General features: G+C 46.8%; 1 protein-coding gene across 1 annotated transcript in view; it reads right to left on the reverse strand.

Annotated features, from left to right (window-relative positions):
* The window catches only part of ANKFN1 (ankyrin repeat and fibronectin type III domain containing 1), a 252,981-nt gene that overhangs the window by 109,446 nt on the left and 126,755 nt on the right, over positions 1–16,780 (reverse strand). Inside the window, exon 5 of the mRNA XM_030888203.2 lies at positions 1,519–1,713. Within this exon, the coding sequence (XP_030744063.1) occupies positions 1,519–1,713 (195 nt within the window). The remainder of the gene's footprint in view (positions 1–1,518; positions 1,714–16,780) is intronic.

The raw sequence follows: 16,780 nt of genomic DNA on the forward strand, positions 1-16,780 counted from the left end.
GGTCTGATTTGGGTAGGAGAACATCTTCGGAGGGAGTCACTAGCAACTGTGAAAGACTTGCCCCAATATCCTGGCAACAGAGTAGGAGTGTGGGTCTGGGCTGGAAGAGCAGACATGGTGAATGGAGACCTTCACCTGTCAGAAAGAATAACTTTGTGAATCATCTCATTTGAGCCTTTTCACAACTCTGTGTGTGTGTGGGGGGGCGGGCGTGTAGAAAGCACAAGTGAGAGTACTTCCGCTTTTAGGATCAGGAAGCTGCAGCTTCAAGAACCCAAGTGACTGGTTCCAGGACACAGCGGCGATCCCAGGCGCTAGGATGGAAGCTCGTGGTTTGAACGTCTACTTCTGGTTCCTTCTGGGACAGAGGCTGACACGCCTGGAGCGCGCTCTGCCCGTTACCCTGGGCAGTGCCTCCTGAGAGAGAAGGGGCGAGTGCATGTGAGGCTCCCAGCACCTCCAGGCTCGTGGTTCCAGGTGCCCCCTCGCATCCAGGAGGTGCTTTGTCATCTAGACATTTAACAACAGAGCCTCGGAACACCTTCCCAAGTAGGATTAGTATGTCCTAAACGAGGCACAATGGCAAATCTGCTCATGGAAACAGCTACTGACTGTCAGGACACAAATCTATGGCCGAAGAAAAAGACAGCGTTGAAAGCCTTCTTCATTAATGAGGCTGAAGTCATGCGCTTCCAGAGAAAGGATTGTGCCTAGATTTGGTACTTAGTGTGCAGTACTCGGTACTAAAACAGACGTTTATACTGCCCTTTGGTCTTTGTCTATGTCACCACTCCGGGTTACGACATCAGAGGGGAACAATTTCTCAACGAATGAACTGGGCTTTCCCATGAGTTGGAAATGTCATGTGTAATGTTTTATGTTGTTTAGCTGAGACCTCCTTTTAAAATCCGTCTAGTATTTCACAAGTGTTGGGATTTTATGTTTTCTTTTGTAACATCAGGGGTTACACACACGAAGCAGTATGATCCAGAAAGAACACTTTCCTTAAACTCACAGAAGCTGTGGGTAAGGAGAATGGATGGGCAGACAAAAGCATAATTCAGGATTCAATGAACTGTCCCTCTCTGTTGCCTGTGTTAAGGAAAGGTCAGTGTATAGCCAGATAAATATATATATAGCAGCAGAGAGTTGAAAACTTGAGCCTGAAGCAGAAACTGGACAACTAGGCAAATAAATATTTTCCCATCTCTACATCTCAAAATACAGCCCCTTAGGCATCAGACTGCCCAGGCCATTAGGCAGCAAGGCATCGCGGGTGGAACGTGCTGGAGGAGTGTGATGTGGTGGAGAGACCAGCAGCACCGAAGCTTCATGGCTGTGGTCAGAGAACTTTTCGGGAGCCAGAAAACCAAGCAAGACAAAGGATCCATTTACAGACGCCCAGAGCCCTAGCTCCACATGGGCGCACAACGGCTACCCATGACCTGGGAGGGCTGCAGAAAGCAGCACAGGAAGGCTCAGGCTGGTGAAACGCACAAACCCTCTGCTGATACTCACTGGCATGCTCGAAGCCCGTTTTCATGCGTCGGTAGAGCCGGTACCTCCACTCCCAGGCTTTCAGCTGCTTCTCTTTCTCCGTGTTGTCCAAACTGAACCCTTCATTCTCCACCTGGGCAGACAGTTCGCTCACCCTCTCCTGGGCTTCCTGGACCAGAGTGTTGAGGTGTAGTGCTCGGCTTTCCAGGCTGACAACTAAATAAAGGAAAGAGTCGGGGTGACCACCTTGCGTATGGAGACCTGCTGTTTCCAGGCAGAGCAGCCGTGGGTTTTCTCAGCTGTGAAGGGGAAAGAAAATGAGATCTGCCTTTGCTATGAACTCTCTGACCGTCATCACGTCTACTCAGTGACGTTTACGATTTGAGTCAGGGGTGCGCTCATCAAATACAGAGACTCCCATCATGCGCTGGCCCCCTTTGCATACCCGCCCTCACATAGCTGACGCACCCTGGTAGTTAGAACACCACCGTCAAGGGCTCCAGAGGATCACTTCCAATTCAGGTTGTACCTTGTTGTCTCTGGGACTTTAGAGGGACCATTACTTGGCAGGAAAAGCTCTTCTGGGCAAGGAAGGCCGGGGAAAAGGTGTCCATAGCACAGGCTGTCCTCTGCCCACATAGCTTAGTCATGGTCATTCACTGTTACAGAACCTGATTCGGCTTTTAGCACATTCTTCCGAGTTCATCGGCATTTTTGTACGTGTGTCACAGGGACATACTTTTGTGATTGTTGTCAGTGCTTCTGATCGCTGAACGGCCTGGGTGTGACTGGATGCTGAAGAGCAGGGGTCCTCAAACTTTTTAAACAGGGGGCTAGTTCACTGTCCCTCAGACCCGTTGGAGGGCCAGACTATAGTTTAAAAAAAAACTATGAACAAATTCCTATGCACACTGCACATATCTTATTTTGAGGTAAAAAAACAAATGGGGCAAAAACACCTGGCGGGCCGGAGAAATGTCCTCGGCGGGCCACAGGTGGCCCGCGGGCCGTGGTTTGAGGACCGCTGCTGTAGAGGGTGCTCCGATGTGCACTTATCTCGCTGGAAGATCCTCAGAGATGCTGACACCCAAGGAGGTAGTTATACTTGTTCTTACTAAGAGAGGTCAAAGAGCTTGTTTTTGTTAAAAAATATTTGACCCCATAGGTGAGAGTGCTTATTCTCTGTATACCACGTTGCTTACCCAAGCCACGTGGTATGTGAGTGAATAGGAGCCCAAAACACCCCCAAACCCATCCTCAGCAGGCTGATTCCAAGTTCGATCAAGCTTAGAGGACAGGTAAGCACTGCCCCAGGGATTTCCAAGGCCGCCAGCTGTACGGAGCGACGGCCTTCTCTTTCTCCTGCAAAGCTGAGCACCGAGGAGCAGAGCAACCGGTGGGTTTGGACTGCTGACTTTTGGGGCGGCAGCTGAGCACTTAATCCCTGCACCAACAGGGTTCTTGAATATTCATTAACGAGTAGAGAACATTTTGTTAGGTGCAGGCTGCTTTCTCAGGCCTTCTCAGCCCCAGGGGACCCAGGTCTGGTCACCTGGCCCCTTTGGTGGACCGACTGCAGGTCAGTGACAAACCAGAGAAGGCCGCTGTGGCGTGAGCGTCGGGCAGAGACACACAGGTAAGGAGGCGAAGCTGGATCAGCTTCTGCAGATCTGTTGTAAGCGTGTAAGATGCTCTCTGCGACCAGAACAATATTTCCCCTGATGGGCGGGAAGGTGGGTGGAGAATCCAACACAATTTCATTCTTCTAATTAAGGAGGAAAATATTGTGAAGAATAACGCCAGTGAAAATGTGCTAGGTGCATTTTGAAATGGAAATCAGGTGGTTCTACATTCATTTGCTCTGTGTTCTTAGGCATGTTTGCGTTAATTACAGGAAATGAGTCCTAATTTATTATGACCCCAGCTCACTATCCGTCTAAATTTATTTACCGATGAGGTCAATGAAAAATCAGTTGAGCCTTTTTCTCTCTCTTTCTTCGGAGAGCTGCCGTCGAGAACACTCGGGACTGTGTTTTGCTGTAGATGTGTCATGGTTAATGACTGCTGCCGCGGTCGTCAATCACGGACTCTAAATACTGTCACACGTGTTTTTTTTAAACCTCAGTCATGAGCCGTGACAGAAAAATAAACAAATAAATAGAAAGCTAAAAAACTCTTTCACTGAGCAGCTACACGATGCAAAACCCCCCCGGGAAGGCTAAAGGAGTCCAGAATAAATGATAATATAAGTGCTGTGGACACAGGGAAGCAAGGATGGGGTCTGAACACGGAGGTTTTGCAGAGAGAGAAAAAATACACACACACACACACACACACACACACACACACGCGGGCGCACACTCCAGTGGAAAAATTGGCAATATTAGTAGCCTCAAGGTGCAATTTCCTGGAGCAGCAAGATTGACAAGTCAGTACTAAATGCTGTTAATTTAACTAACTTCAGATTAATGGTAGAGTCTGCTAGGACTGAAACCCTCAAACACAGTCTCATTATGGCCTTGCTGGGAAGGTCCTAAATATAGGCATTGACAGTTTAAAACAAATTCGTATACATTTGTGTATTTTTAGACATAGGCTAGGCGTCAGAGTTTGTGTCAGAGTTTTCAGGGTGATTAATTGACCCAGTAACTGCACCCTCTGCCCACTCCCCCTCCCTCCTCCTTCCACTCCAAATTATAGAGAAAATAGGGGAATTGTCCTGGCTCAGTCATTCAGTGGGCTTTTATTGTAAGCCTAATGTTTGAATTGCATGTGTGCGTCAACACTTGGGTGATGGACACATGATTTATAAAAATAAATTTTTCTAATACTATGAAATCCCCTCCTATTAATTTTTATATCCACCAAAGTTATTACTGGTGCGAATTCCAGGTGGCATTTCAGATGGACAGCTTCTCCTTCCCTCTGCTGGGCGCTCCCTGACATTTTCCCCACTTTCCCTGAGCACAACACATTTGTGTCTGCCCTCCGCGCTCCCTTTTAGCCTGGGTTTAGACTTGACTCTGTTTGAGCTGCAGCGGCCAAGTCATTCTCTATCTTCCAGATAAAGGGCTGTGCTTTCTTCAGACACTTACAAGGAAGACATACATGCAGGATTTTATAGCCAGATCATCCAGAGTGAAAAACATCCAGATCAGGTAGAGTGCTTCTTCAATCGGAGTCCCTCAAGGCCCAGGTAATATGGTGGTGGAGGTGCAACAGGCAGTCCGGAAGCTCTCCTTTGGATCTGTCTGTCTGTCTTTGGCTTTCTGTCAGGTTGCATTTTATGTGCACACCTGGGTGCAAGGTCATCATGTCGAAACTAAAACAAACACTTATTAGGGAGGAGTGTGAAAATGAGGCCAGAAGTTGAAGATTTAAACGAAGAATTTCGTAGAAACCTCTCCTTCCATGATCTTGACGCAGGGGCAGGTCCCTAGGTTCTTCCTGAGCTAGTGCTCGCTCATGCTTCGCCTCTGTCGTTTGAGGTGGTTACAAGGACAAGTTGAGAGACTTTCCCTGAGCCAGTGGCTTCCTATCATTTTTACCAAGCAGATTTTAGGGATATTTAAAAACCTATATAGATTTTACCTTGCTCACTAAAATATTCTCTTTTAAAGAATTTCGTTAAAGAAATCAAAGGAGGTAACTGAGAAACAACTTTCTCTACAATGCCAATGACCTATATCCCTGCCAATACAAGCAGTTTTTCAGTATGAGATAGTCTATGTACCAACGTGGGCTGATGTATTTTTAGCAAAAGCAAATCAACGCTCTGTCTTTTGTAATGGTGTGAGAGCTTAGGCCTCTCAGAACCTTGGCCACTGTTCCGAGTGCCCCATTTCTATCGTTGTGATCCCAGGATGGGAACCTTTTCAATCCCTTTCCTCGGAGGAACCTTGGATAAGTGACGAGATGTAGCCAAGATTTTACTGCAAAGCCTTTAAACCCTCTAGACAAAAATGACACAGAAATCGGCCTGCGATAGACAGAGGACACATTGCTAACTGCTGTCTCTTTGGTAGGAGACTGGCGGACTCCTTCTGGATGGTTCTGTGGTGGGGACGTGACCAAAGAGCTAATGCGAGGACCCGAATTCTCCAGCTGTTTATGCGTTTGGTGACTTCGAGAGGAGAGCGCTGGAATAATAGCCAGCCAGGATTTTCTTAACACGGAACCTTTTGATTTATTGGAGAAAAGCTCTGTCTCTTTCTGATTGATTTTCCGACCCACCCTCCTCTCTTTTTCTTGGGTCCAGTCCCGTCCCACTTCCATCCACTGGATATTTTCCTCTGGAGTCCAGCCCTCCTGATCTCTTTGCAAGGCTTGGGCTCCTCTCTCTTATTACCAGAAGTCCCTTCTCCAGCCAAGCCACTGTCCCTGTGAGAAGCGAGAGCCAGCACAATGGAGGGTCTGTGGGAATGCGGGGAGCAGATCGGAGGGGGCAAGACAACCGAGAGGCTCCTGAAACAGGCCCCGTGCTATTGTGGTGTTTAATTATCAACAGCATTTCTACCACCCAGCGCTTCTGAGTGGGTATTTGTTATAAGACCTGCCCAGCTAATTAACTATGGGGTGAGGGTGGGGGTTAGCGCAGGAACTTGGTAAGTTAGTGTTCAAGGAATACAATTGCAGTTACTGTTTAAGTCCTGAGAGATCAATACCAGGGGTTTTCTTCCCTCGTCTATAGAGAGTCATCTTGTCACTGTTCCTTAATTTCCCCAAATGGTGAATTGGGGCCTGGTTGTTAATTGCTCAAAGCTTGAAAATATAGTGAAGGCAAAATGCTAACTAATTTTAATTTTTAAGTAAATCTCTCAGAGAATAATTAATTTGGCCTGCTGGGAGGGGGAGTAGGGGTGGAGTGGGGGGAGAGATACATTTGACCCTTGCAAAGAATATGCCATTTTCTAAATTTAGCCAAAACTTTTCTATCATTATTAGCATTTTCCTCTTGAATTGATGAGAATAGCCAGGCACGGAGACCATCATTAATGTTAGACTGATCCTTACAACCAGCCATAGACGGCTCTCCCTCTGGTACCCTCGGCTGTGTGTGAGTTCTTCTGAGGGGAAACCAATTGCTTACCAAATCAACCAGTCCATTTTCAGACAACTCCGAATTTTATAAAGTGCTTCCATATCCTGAGCTGATGATCTATCTCCAAGGTGGAGGCAGTGTAGAAAAGGGATTTGGTGACCTGCAGATCAAAGAGAGTCCCTTGCCAATGGACAGCCCTGCCATCCTGAGCCCAAGTGCTTCATCTGTAAAGTGGGCATAATAATAGTGCTGCTCTCATAAACCGCGATAAGTTAATGACAATGTTTACAAAGAATGCTCTCAACTAATGGATCTCTGCAATATTGGAATCCTACCCTCTAGTCTCTGCTTTAGAGGCACATACAATGCTTATGTGATAATACGAAACTTAAATTCTTCCCTGGGAAAAAAACTTCTCTCACCCCAGATAAACATTTCCCCTTCCAGTAACTGTTCAGAAAGATAATATATACTCATAAGTGGTGTTGGTTCCAATCCGACTATTTCAAAAGCGAAAAGAAGGTCACCGAGATATAAATCTTAGCGATAAACAAATATTTCATGGGCAGTTAATAAAGTTTATCTTTGCTGATCATAAATGACAACCTTCTAAAAACTTCTAAACCAGTCTGTCTTAAGGTGGAAGCACCCGAAAAAATAATATAACGGTCCTCCCATACTTCCTGCTTTTACTTATTTAAAAAGCCGCCCCCAAACCAGAGAAAGGTAAATGTCAGTTTCCAGGTGCCGACCTCGCCAAGGGTCGGGTCTCAAACCTCACTTCGGTCCCTAAGGCCCCAACCTGCTGTCCTGTTGGCATGTTTTCCCAAGGACTTCGGAGAACGCCGTTCCAAAAAGGTTGGGGAGATTTTGGAGATTAAGTGTCTTGTTTTAATTAGAGTGGAACTTTCTTTTCCTAGAACTCAGTACACCCTGATGTAGCGCTCTGGAATTCTTTTCCTGCAATGCTCCAGCAGAACCTGCACGCATAAAGTGCATATTACGTAAACAAGGCCATAACTGGCCGTTCTTTAAGTAGCCAGAGGCAAGGACACAAAGGGTGACTTCCTGCCCAGACCTGACCATTCTCAGAGGGGGAAACGGACATCTTCTCTGAAAGAAACACTTGAGAAAACTATTTAGAAAATCCAAAACAGACTACCCAATGACGTCACAGGGGGCTTAAGTGTGAAACAAGATAGCCGGCACTTCTGCCAATATTTTCCATGCTGTCCAATAGAAATATTACATGAGCCACAGAAGCTTAAATTTCTTAGCAGCCACATCAAAAAGTCAAAAGGAATAGGTGAAATTCATCTTATTGCTGTAGTTGACCCAATAGATCTAAAATACTATTAAGTCAACCTAACAATTATTAATGAGATATTTGATATTCTTCTTTTTCATACTAAGTCTTCCCAATTGAGTGTGAATTTTACATTGATAGTCAGTACTAGACCAGACTAGCCACATTTTGAGTCTTCAATGGTCGCATGTGGCTAGAGGCTCCTGTGCTGAGCAGCACAGCAGTAGGATATAAAATCCCACAAACTATAAAAATCACTTGTATGGCGCAGTGTTTTGAAACATAAACTATATAACACATGGGTAGAATACTGAAATTCTTTGCCATAAGTCCTCTCAGTGTTCAATTTTGTTTTTGAGATTTAGGAGGGGGTACCCCCCAAAACCAGAACTGCATTGATCTGCATCAACTGCATTGATAGTGTGCGCAGTACTCATTCTTTCCCTCTAGGCAAGCATCTACCGACTGGCTCTGGGTTAGTGCACCCAGTGACATCACCTGGGAAGGTTCTCTCTGGTCACAGTGAATTTTTTCATAAAATAGTTTTGCTCGAACTTCATTTTTTGTGATGGCTGACTTCAGAGCACAGGGTGCAGCTGTGAAATGTTGTTTCCTGCTCGGGAACAGTGCCGCAGAAACTGTGGTAATGTTGAACACGGTTTACAAGGACAGCACTATGGAAAAACTAAAGTGTAAGAGTGGTTTCCTTCGTCCCCAAGAAGTGAAATGTTGTTTGATGACAAACCTCAGTCTGGACATCTGTCAACTTCCTGAACGGATGAAAATGCCGACTTGTAGGGAATTTGGAGTTTGTTCCAGCAGGTCAGACTGTTCACCAAGCATTTTATTCAGAGGTTCTGAAAAGATTGTGTAACAGTGTGTGACAAAAATGGCCTGATTTGTAGCAGACAGGGGACTGGTTTTGCCACCACGACAATGCACCTGCTCACGCAGTCATCTCAGTGAGCCAGTTTTTGGCAGAAAACAGCATGCCTCTCTTGCCCCAAGCACCTTACTCGTCTGACCTCACTCCGTGCGACTTCCTCTTGTTTCATCGAATGCAAAGGGCCATGAAAGGATAGTGATTTGATGACGATGTAGAAGAGGTGAAAAAAAAACAAAAAACGAGGGAGATGCTGTCAGCTATCCAAACAGATAAGTTTGAAAAATGTTTCCAAGAATGGAATTGCAGATTTTTCAAATGTATTAAGTACAATGGAGGGCACTTTGAAGGTGATAAGATTGTTTTGTAAAAAAGAAATTAAACACATAGCTTTGGGGGGGAAATTCCACTTTTGGGGGGTGCCCCCTGGTATATTAACTAACTTTTCAGCTTACTTTTATTTTGTTTGGTTTGGGACTATTTGAGAAGTGGTAGGGCACACGAGAAACATTTTTAAAAGATTATTCCATTTATATGCTCATAATTAATTATTTAAATAAATAATTATTATATTTATATGCTCAACAAGCATATAAAGGTAGGGTGGTGGCCCATTTGTAGGAGGGACTACCAGTGATTCTTGTCACCTGCCACTGAGTATTGACACTGTATCCGGGTTTGTCTGTGAGCCTGACAGAAATGATGGTATGTCATTTCTAAGGTCAGGTTATAAAAGAAACAGTGGCTTCCCTCTTGGCTGGTCTGGCATCCTTTGCCCTGGGTGAAGCCGCTCTACGGAGTGGTAAAGCAACTCTGGGAAGAGGCCCGACACAGTAAGGAATGGAGAGGCCTCTTGCGAAAAGCCAGCAGACTAAGGCTGGAAGCAGACGCTGCAGCTCCATCAAACCTTCAGGTAACAGCAATCTCCTGGGAGAGCCTGAGCCAGAACTACCTGGCTAACGTGGTCCTCAGATTTGGGACCTTTGGGAATGGTGTGAGATCATGTTTGTTGTCTCTCCCTGCTTAGTGTTGATGCCGCTTTGTGACACGACAGTGGATCATTTACACACATTGGGAGCATTACTGTCACTTTACACGTGAAGATACCGAACAGTTCAGGAATTTGATGTTAAGGAACTTGACTGTGAGTCGTAGGTCACAGAGGAGGGATGAGGAATCAGAATTGGCTCTGAAAACATGGCTCTTAGCTGCACCAATAATACAGAAGGAAACACACAAACCCACTCCACATTTTCTATTTTTTGTTGCTTGTGTGAAATCACATGGGAGAAGTCTGGGAACCATGGCACTGATGTCAATGGTTACCTTGGCAGTATCGGGAACAGGGAACCTAGTGTCCGTGTGAATGTATGTGTGTGTGTGAATATGCCCGTCTGTTGAGAAGGCTCTCATGCCGTCTGTTGAGAAGGCTCTCAAAGGCAGCTTTAGTGTAATCTCTAATGTATTTTAATTTTGACAGGGAGAATGTACTCTATAGTGCATGGCTATAGAAGAACAAAATAATGAATAATTGTTTAGTTTAAACAATTATTTGGAAACATTTAAAAGCAACAACAGCAACAAAAAAGAAGAAAAGGCCAATTCTCTTGCTATTTAATAAAAGTATTCCCTTCTGAAAAAATAACAGGTCCACACTCTTCTGAAAATGTAGCTGTAGAATATATTCATCCCATTAGCTACTTCCTGAGTGCCCACTATTTGCTGGGGACCCAGGGGTGGGTGAAAAAGAAGAGGTCCGATGCTCACAGCATTTACAATCCTAATTTAGGGGAGACACACTAAGCAACTAAAAATAGAGGTGGGGGGGGATCTCAGACAGTGATAATCACTCTGCAGAAAATGAAAGTAGGGTAATGCAATTAGAAACTGACATTCAACTTGGATTTGGTGGCTGGGGCCAACCTCTCTGGTGGACGTGACATTTCAGTTGAGACATGAATATGAAAAGGACTTGGCCATGTGATGATCAAGATTAAAGTCCTCGGGCGCTCCGAGCGGAGGGAACGGCCCGTACAAAGGCCCCGGGGTAAGAATAGCTTGGCCTGGGCAGGGAAATGAATGGAGGCCCACGTGGCTACAGCCTCCTGCAGGAGAGGCGCCAGTGTCAGCCTAGGTTCAATGGGCAGGCTTGTAAGTCAGGGTGAGAATTTGAAGCAGCTGAAACATCTTGGGCGACTTATTTTGGGGACCCACCGGAGGCTTGGCCCTTAATACTGAATGGGCTCAAATCCTGGCCCTTTGCGAATGGATTTGATTTCAGGAAGCTGTTCTAAATTACTGGGGGGTCAAGTCTGGTAAACTCAGAGGGTGATGACGCTGAGCAGTGTGCTGTTTTGGAACAAAAATCAGTGTGACTCTGAGCAATGAGTCAGATATTCTCATAAACTGGCTCCGAGGACAATTCTAAAAGTGTTCTGAGCAATGGCAGCACTGTGGGGGCAAGCCTGGGGCCTCCAGGGAGGACCCTGTTACAGGATAACACTCGGGTGGATTGTGGACTTTCTGGTGTGTTTGTTGACATAAAGCCAGCCTCATTAGTTGACAGTCACACCTCACAGACGGGGCTTGAACCAGCCCCACCCCAGCCAGCCCTCCCTGAGAACCCCAGACCCTGGGGTCACCCTGATGGGCTTGCGGCCATCGCAACACTGCTGTCCCTTCCGCACGCAGAATGCCCGCAGCTCTGCAACCGAGCTTCATAAAGTAACAGAACACAAGTCCCCCAGAGTGACGTTTCCCGGCAGCATGGGGGAGAGCATGGCAGTCGCATGGACGAAGAGAAGGAAGAGTGGACAAAAAGCCTAAATATTAGGAGGGGCCCATCCTCCTCACGGATCCACACTGTTAAGCAGGGTGACGGTCAAAGCAAGCAGGCTGCATCTACGACCAAACTCCCCGGCAGCAGCCAGGACACCGGCCCTCTGGCCAGAGCAACAAGACCTACTTTAAGGGCAAATCCCCAGGAAACCCAAGGCCTTTTCTTATGGGTCTTACTAACCGCCACTCTCCGCAGCCCAGGACCAGGGGATCATGAGGGCTGATGCGCCAACTGAAAAATTCTAAGTACCTGCCATCACCCAGCGCTGGGCTCAAAGGAATGGGGCAAAATCCTTGTGGGGTCCCTCTGCCCTCTAGTCAATTTGGACCCATAGCAACAGCCATAGAACAGAGCAGAACTCCTGGTATCGTTTCCCAGGCTGAAAACCTGTGCAGACGGACTGTTATCCTCTCTCTCCCACGGAAGAGCCGTGAATTAGAACTGCAGTTGTGTCGGTTAACAGCCAAGTGCTTAACCGCTGCACCACCATGACTCTTACCATACATAGTAGTTACCCATACAGGGTTTCTCCATTGATCACTGCGTATAGGGCCGTAATGACGCCGGTAAATGGAAGTCACAGAAAGGCAGGGCTTGCATTCTTGCTTCAGCAAGTCGCGCCAGAGAAGCTACAACTGGCGCTAGAGCAATGGTTCTCAACCTGTGGGTCGTGACCCCTTTGGGGGGGTCAAACGACCCTTTCACAGGGGTCGCTGGATTGATTCATCACAGTAGCAAAATGACAGTGATGAAGTAGCAACGGAAATAAGTTTATGGTGGGGGGGGTCAGCACCACGAGGAACTGTACGAAAGGATTGCGGCATGAGGAAGGTTGAGAACCCCTGCGCTAGAGGGCTTAGACTGGGGGCTTTTAATTACGGCTTATTTTATTGTGTTAGCTGTTGTTGAGAACAGGCACAGTTTCTGCTCAGACAAACCGGGGACATGGTGACCTTCTTCTACTTCTGCAATCATACTCGCCCTCCTTACCCGAGTGCGCACGGCTCACTGTTCCCTAAACTCCTCCCGACCTAATCTCACTCGTTCCTGTTGGCGACTTGGTCATCAAACCACGCGGTAGTCAAGCCGCTTTTACTAGGTAACAAAGCTAGTGTTTGGTTCTCAAAGACTTCAGGGGTTATTTGGTAAACAGCTATGTCTCGTTTCAAGAAGACTGCGGATATTTGGTTTACGGTTTAAATATCATTTAATCAGCCTGCACGGCTCTAGAAATTCTGGATTCCCGGGGGGGAAAATTCCATGAGTAACACGGAGTACCGGGAAGTAGAAAATGTTCTAAAATGGATTGTGGTAATGCGTGCGCAACTCTTCTTGATATGGTTGAACGATTGAATTGTAGAACGTGTAGGTGAAGGGCCAAGAAAACTGTTAAAAAAAAAGAAAGAAAACGGAACTGGAATGAACAGCGTCCAAACTCTTGCTGGTAAGTATAATTCGGGGATCGACTGAGATGGGGTAGAAACTCAACTATAATTGCACCAGCTAAAGGAATGAAGTCATAAATAAAGGGAGTATGTAGACAGGAGGAGGAGGAGGAGGAGAAGGAGGAGGAGAAATTCTGAATTCCCCGTGGACTTGAAATTCGGTTCTCTAATTGCCCACTTTTGCTCCACAGAATCTTTGATCAGGTATAGAACTCTGTGGCCAGACTGTCAGGTTAAAGACTGGAAGATGAACCTGAACCTGTCCAATAGCTTAGGAGTCATGTCTCTCAAGGCAGCTCTGTCTTGGTGATTGCTATTACGGAATGAGGACAATAGATGGTCCCTGAGCACTTTCTCCTGGGTTTGTTTTTGTGCCCTGGGTTGGCGTAGGGAAGAGTATTGGACTAGTCTTTCAGAAGAGAATAAAAGAGGAAGAGAACAAAGAAAACGTACTTTATCAGAAACTGCGCCCTACTTTGAAGTCTTCACGGTCACTAGAGGAAGACCGGAAAGGAAGAAGCTGAGCAGACGCTGCCTGCCAATCAGGGGGTCAAAGTTTTCCAAAATGCCAAATGATTGAATACAGAAACCCTGGGTTCAAATTAGGGCTTGGCCAGATATTAGTATTGTACTTTTGAATACAACCTTTGGCTTCCTGTGTTTTACTCTTTTCTGTAAAAATAAAGAAGAAAACTCCAAATTCACTAGCCACCTGTGAGAAGCCAGTAAGAGAATGCAGGCTGTGCACAGCACTCAAAGACGCCGTCATCATGATCTTGCTTCCCTTACATCCTGCCTCCGCAGCTTCTAGGGAACCATTTGTGGCAGGTGTTTGCTTATCTGGTTCTGGTTGGCAGGTTGTGGATTTTCTCCTGGGCTGGTTTATGCTCACGCAAAGAAGCAGTTCTATTTCTTTTGTACTAGATGCAAAAAGTGAGTTTAACATCCCCCCAAACGGATTGTTTACTTCTAGCCTGCCTGTGCCCAGAACAGAGCAAAGAAATCGTACAAATGCAGCTAGCAGTGCAGAAGGGACAAACACAAGGCCCCTCTGTCCCCAGTCCTCCATCTCAGCTTTGTGGGAAGGCAGGGTATTTGTGCAGTTTCCAATCATTGGTGTCCCATCTCTCTATTCATTGGTTAGACGTGTCACCTTTGGTCGATCACTTAACTTTCCAGAGTCACAATTTCCACACATTCAAAGTGGAGTTTAGAACATCGCAACACTCTGCTGGGTCAGTGTGAAGACTGGGGCTGATGTGTGAGGATAGATCATAGATACCCAATCGATCGTCCTCTGCAGTTTCCAAGTTCATGTGCACCTCAGATGCTACCTTCTCTTTGACTTCTTGGGTGGCCCAGGTGATGCCGATGTGGTATTACCCATGACGGGCTATTGCCCAGAGGCTGATCGGTGGGCCCATCTCTCACTGTGTTCACAACTTGGTGATAATAATTCGGTTACCACCCCAGAGGGAACAAGGGAAATCAGGGCTAGCGTAAACTCACTGCTTTGGACTTCTGAGCTCTTTTATGGGTGTTTAAATGTGCACAAAGGAGCTTTGGCAGGCTGGGGGTCTTACAGCTTTCATGGAAAATGCAGAGTTCTCCGTACCGTCTCAGGTAAGCTGGCCTAATGTTTCATCCAGTCATTGCAGGATGGCCGGGGCAACATTGCATGAATGGTCTCCTTGTTCCCATAGAATGGGGCTCAGTCTGCATCCTCCATATGCAGACCCACCAATTCTTTCTCCGCCCCTCTCCCCCTGGATCTTTAGGACAGACATGATGGCAGAATAAATCTGAAGGCAGCAAAGAAGACTTTTGGAGCTCTGTCCACTCTTACTTTGCCCATTCCTCCAAACCTGCCAGTTCCATTTAGAAAGGAGTCACACTTTGACCCGGGAGTTCTTTTGGGGGGCCCAGGCCCTGGGGGATATAGTCTTAGGTGTTGTAGCAGGGACACAGCAGTTGGTGTGAGATTTGAAAATGATAACAATCTATAATCTATCGAGGGGCTAAGAGGGTTGGGGGCTGGGGTGGGAGGGGGGAAAAAGGAGGAGCTGATCCCAAGGGCTCAATGGAAAGCAAAGGTCTAGAAAAGAACGATGGAATATATGTACAAATATGTCAGATACAATTGATATATGGATTGTAACAAGAGTTGTAAGAGCCCCCAGTAAAATTATTTAATAAATAAAGAGACAATAATTATCTTTTCAATATTAAAAAAATTGAATGGTATGTGAATTATATCTTAATAATGTCACGCCAAAAAATACATCTTCCGCACTGTCCCTCCCACCCCAGTCTAAGCCCTCAGCATCTCTCCTGGAACACTGAAATGCTCTCCTCCTGGGTCTGCTTTTCTTTATTTTGAATCCAGTGCCTGCTGCCTGCCTGGTCCACTCACCACCTTGCCAGATTCCCCCCTCTTACAGATGTTAATCTTTCGAGGTACTTCAGGTGAAAGTTGACAGTGCAAATCCGTTTCCCGTACACCAATTTGTAGATGCAGTGTTCCCCAACACTGGCTGTACCCCCACAGTGTGTCAGCACTCCCCCCATTTCTCCCTGGGGTTCCTCTTCATTTCCTATTGTCCAGATTACCCAGCCTGCTCAGCCTCCATATCCAAGTCCCTTTGACAGTTCTCAAGGGCAGTTCCCTCCCGGGGGTGGTGTTTATGAATGGGCCTGCCTCATGCTGGGTCTCCCAGACAGGCTTCCCTTCCAGATCAGAAGGCTGCCCGGAGGCACAGTCTTGGGGCATCCCTCCCGGTTCTGTCAGCCCAGTTCACCTGGTCTTTTCTTGAGACTCTGATTTGTGGTTGTGGTTGTACGTTTACGCTGCTCTGTGGGTTTTCACCATCTCCAAGGCTGGATGCAATGGGGGCTGTTGCATTCGCTTTCACCTGGGTGTCAGCCCAGGGGTGGCTTGGAAGAAAGACCAGGCCATCTTCATACAAAAAAATAAGCCATTGAAAATCCCAGAGAGCACGGTCCATGGTTAACATCCCTGGGGTCTCCATGCGTCAGAATCTCCCAGACAGCAAGGGGTTCTGGGGCCCTGGGGGTGTAGTGGTTACGAGATGGGCTGCTACCTTGAGGTCTATGGTCTGAAACCACCAGAAGCCCCTAGGGAGATTTCTACTCCCTTAAAGAGGCACAGTCTCAGAAAGCCCTCAGGGCAGCTCTACCCTGTTCTACAGAGTGGACTCGATGGCAGTGAGTTCGGTTTGCTTTTGGGTCCTCACTGCACACCTGTTCAGCAACTCCTAGTCCTGGACGTGGCGATGCTCTTTTACCCCGCACCACACCCTGTCCCACTTTCTCCCTATACACTAAGAAGCAGCTCAGCATCTTACCACCACCGGCAAGGCCCAGCCTACCTGGGCCCCAGTGCCTTCTGACTCCCACCTGGGCTCACCTTTCCTTAGTCACATTGGCCTCCTGGTTCCTGGAGAAGGCCAGCTCCTCCCGACTCCCCTGGCTGTCCCTCTGCCTGGAGACGTTCCCCCTTCCTCTCCTGGCTCACTTCGTGCAGGTCCTTGCAGATTCAGCTTTCCTTGCCTCCCTCATTTAAAAGTCTCTCCTCCTCACCGATCACTACTTGATTCATAGCTATGATCGCTCTTCGGGTTCATGGGAGTGGACTTCAGAAAGTTCGTGGGGAAAGAATGGAATGGATGCGTGAACTATTACATTGTATGACACGCGGATTATATACCAACACAATTTTTAAAAGAGAAAGAAAGAAAATGGAATGTTT

Source organism: Echinops telfairi, unplaced genomic scaffold (genome assembly GCF_000313985.2).
Source record: "Echinops telfairi isolate 266 unplaced genomic scaffold, ASM31398v2 ScPeMD7_7458;HRSCAF=8496, whole genome shotgun sequence".
NCBI lineage: Eukaryota > Metazoa > Chordata > Mammalia > Afrosoricida > Tenrecidae > Echinops > Echinops telfairi.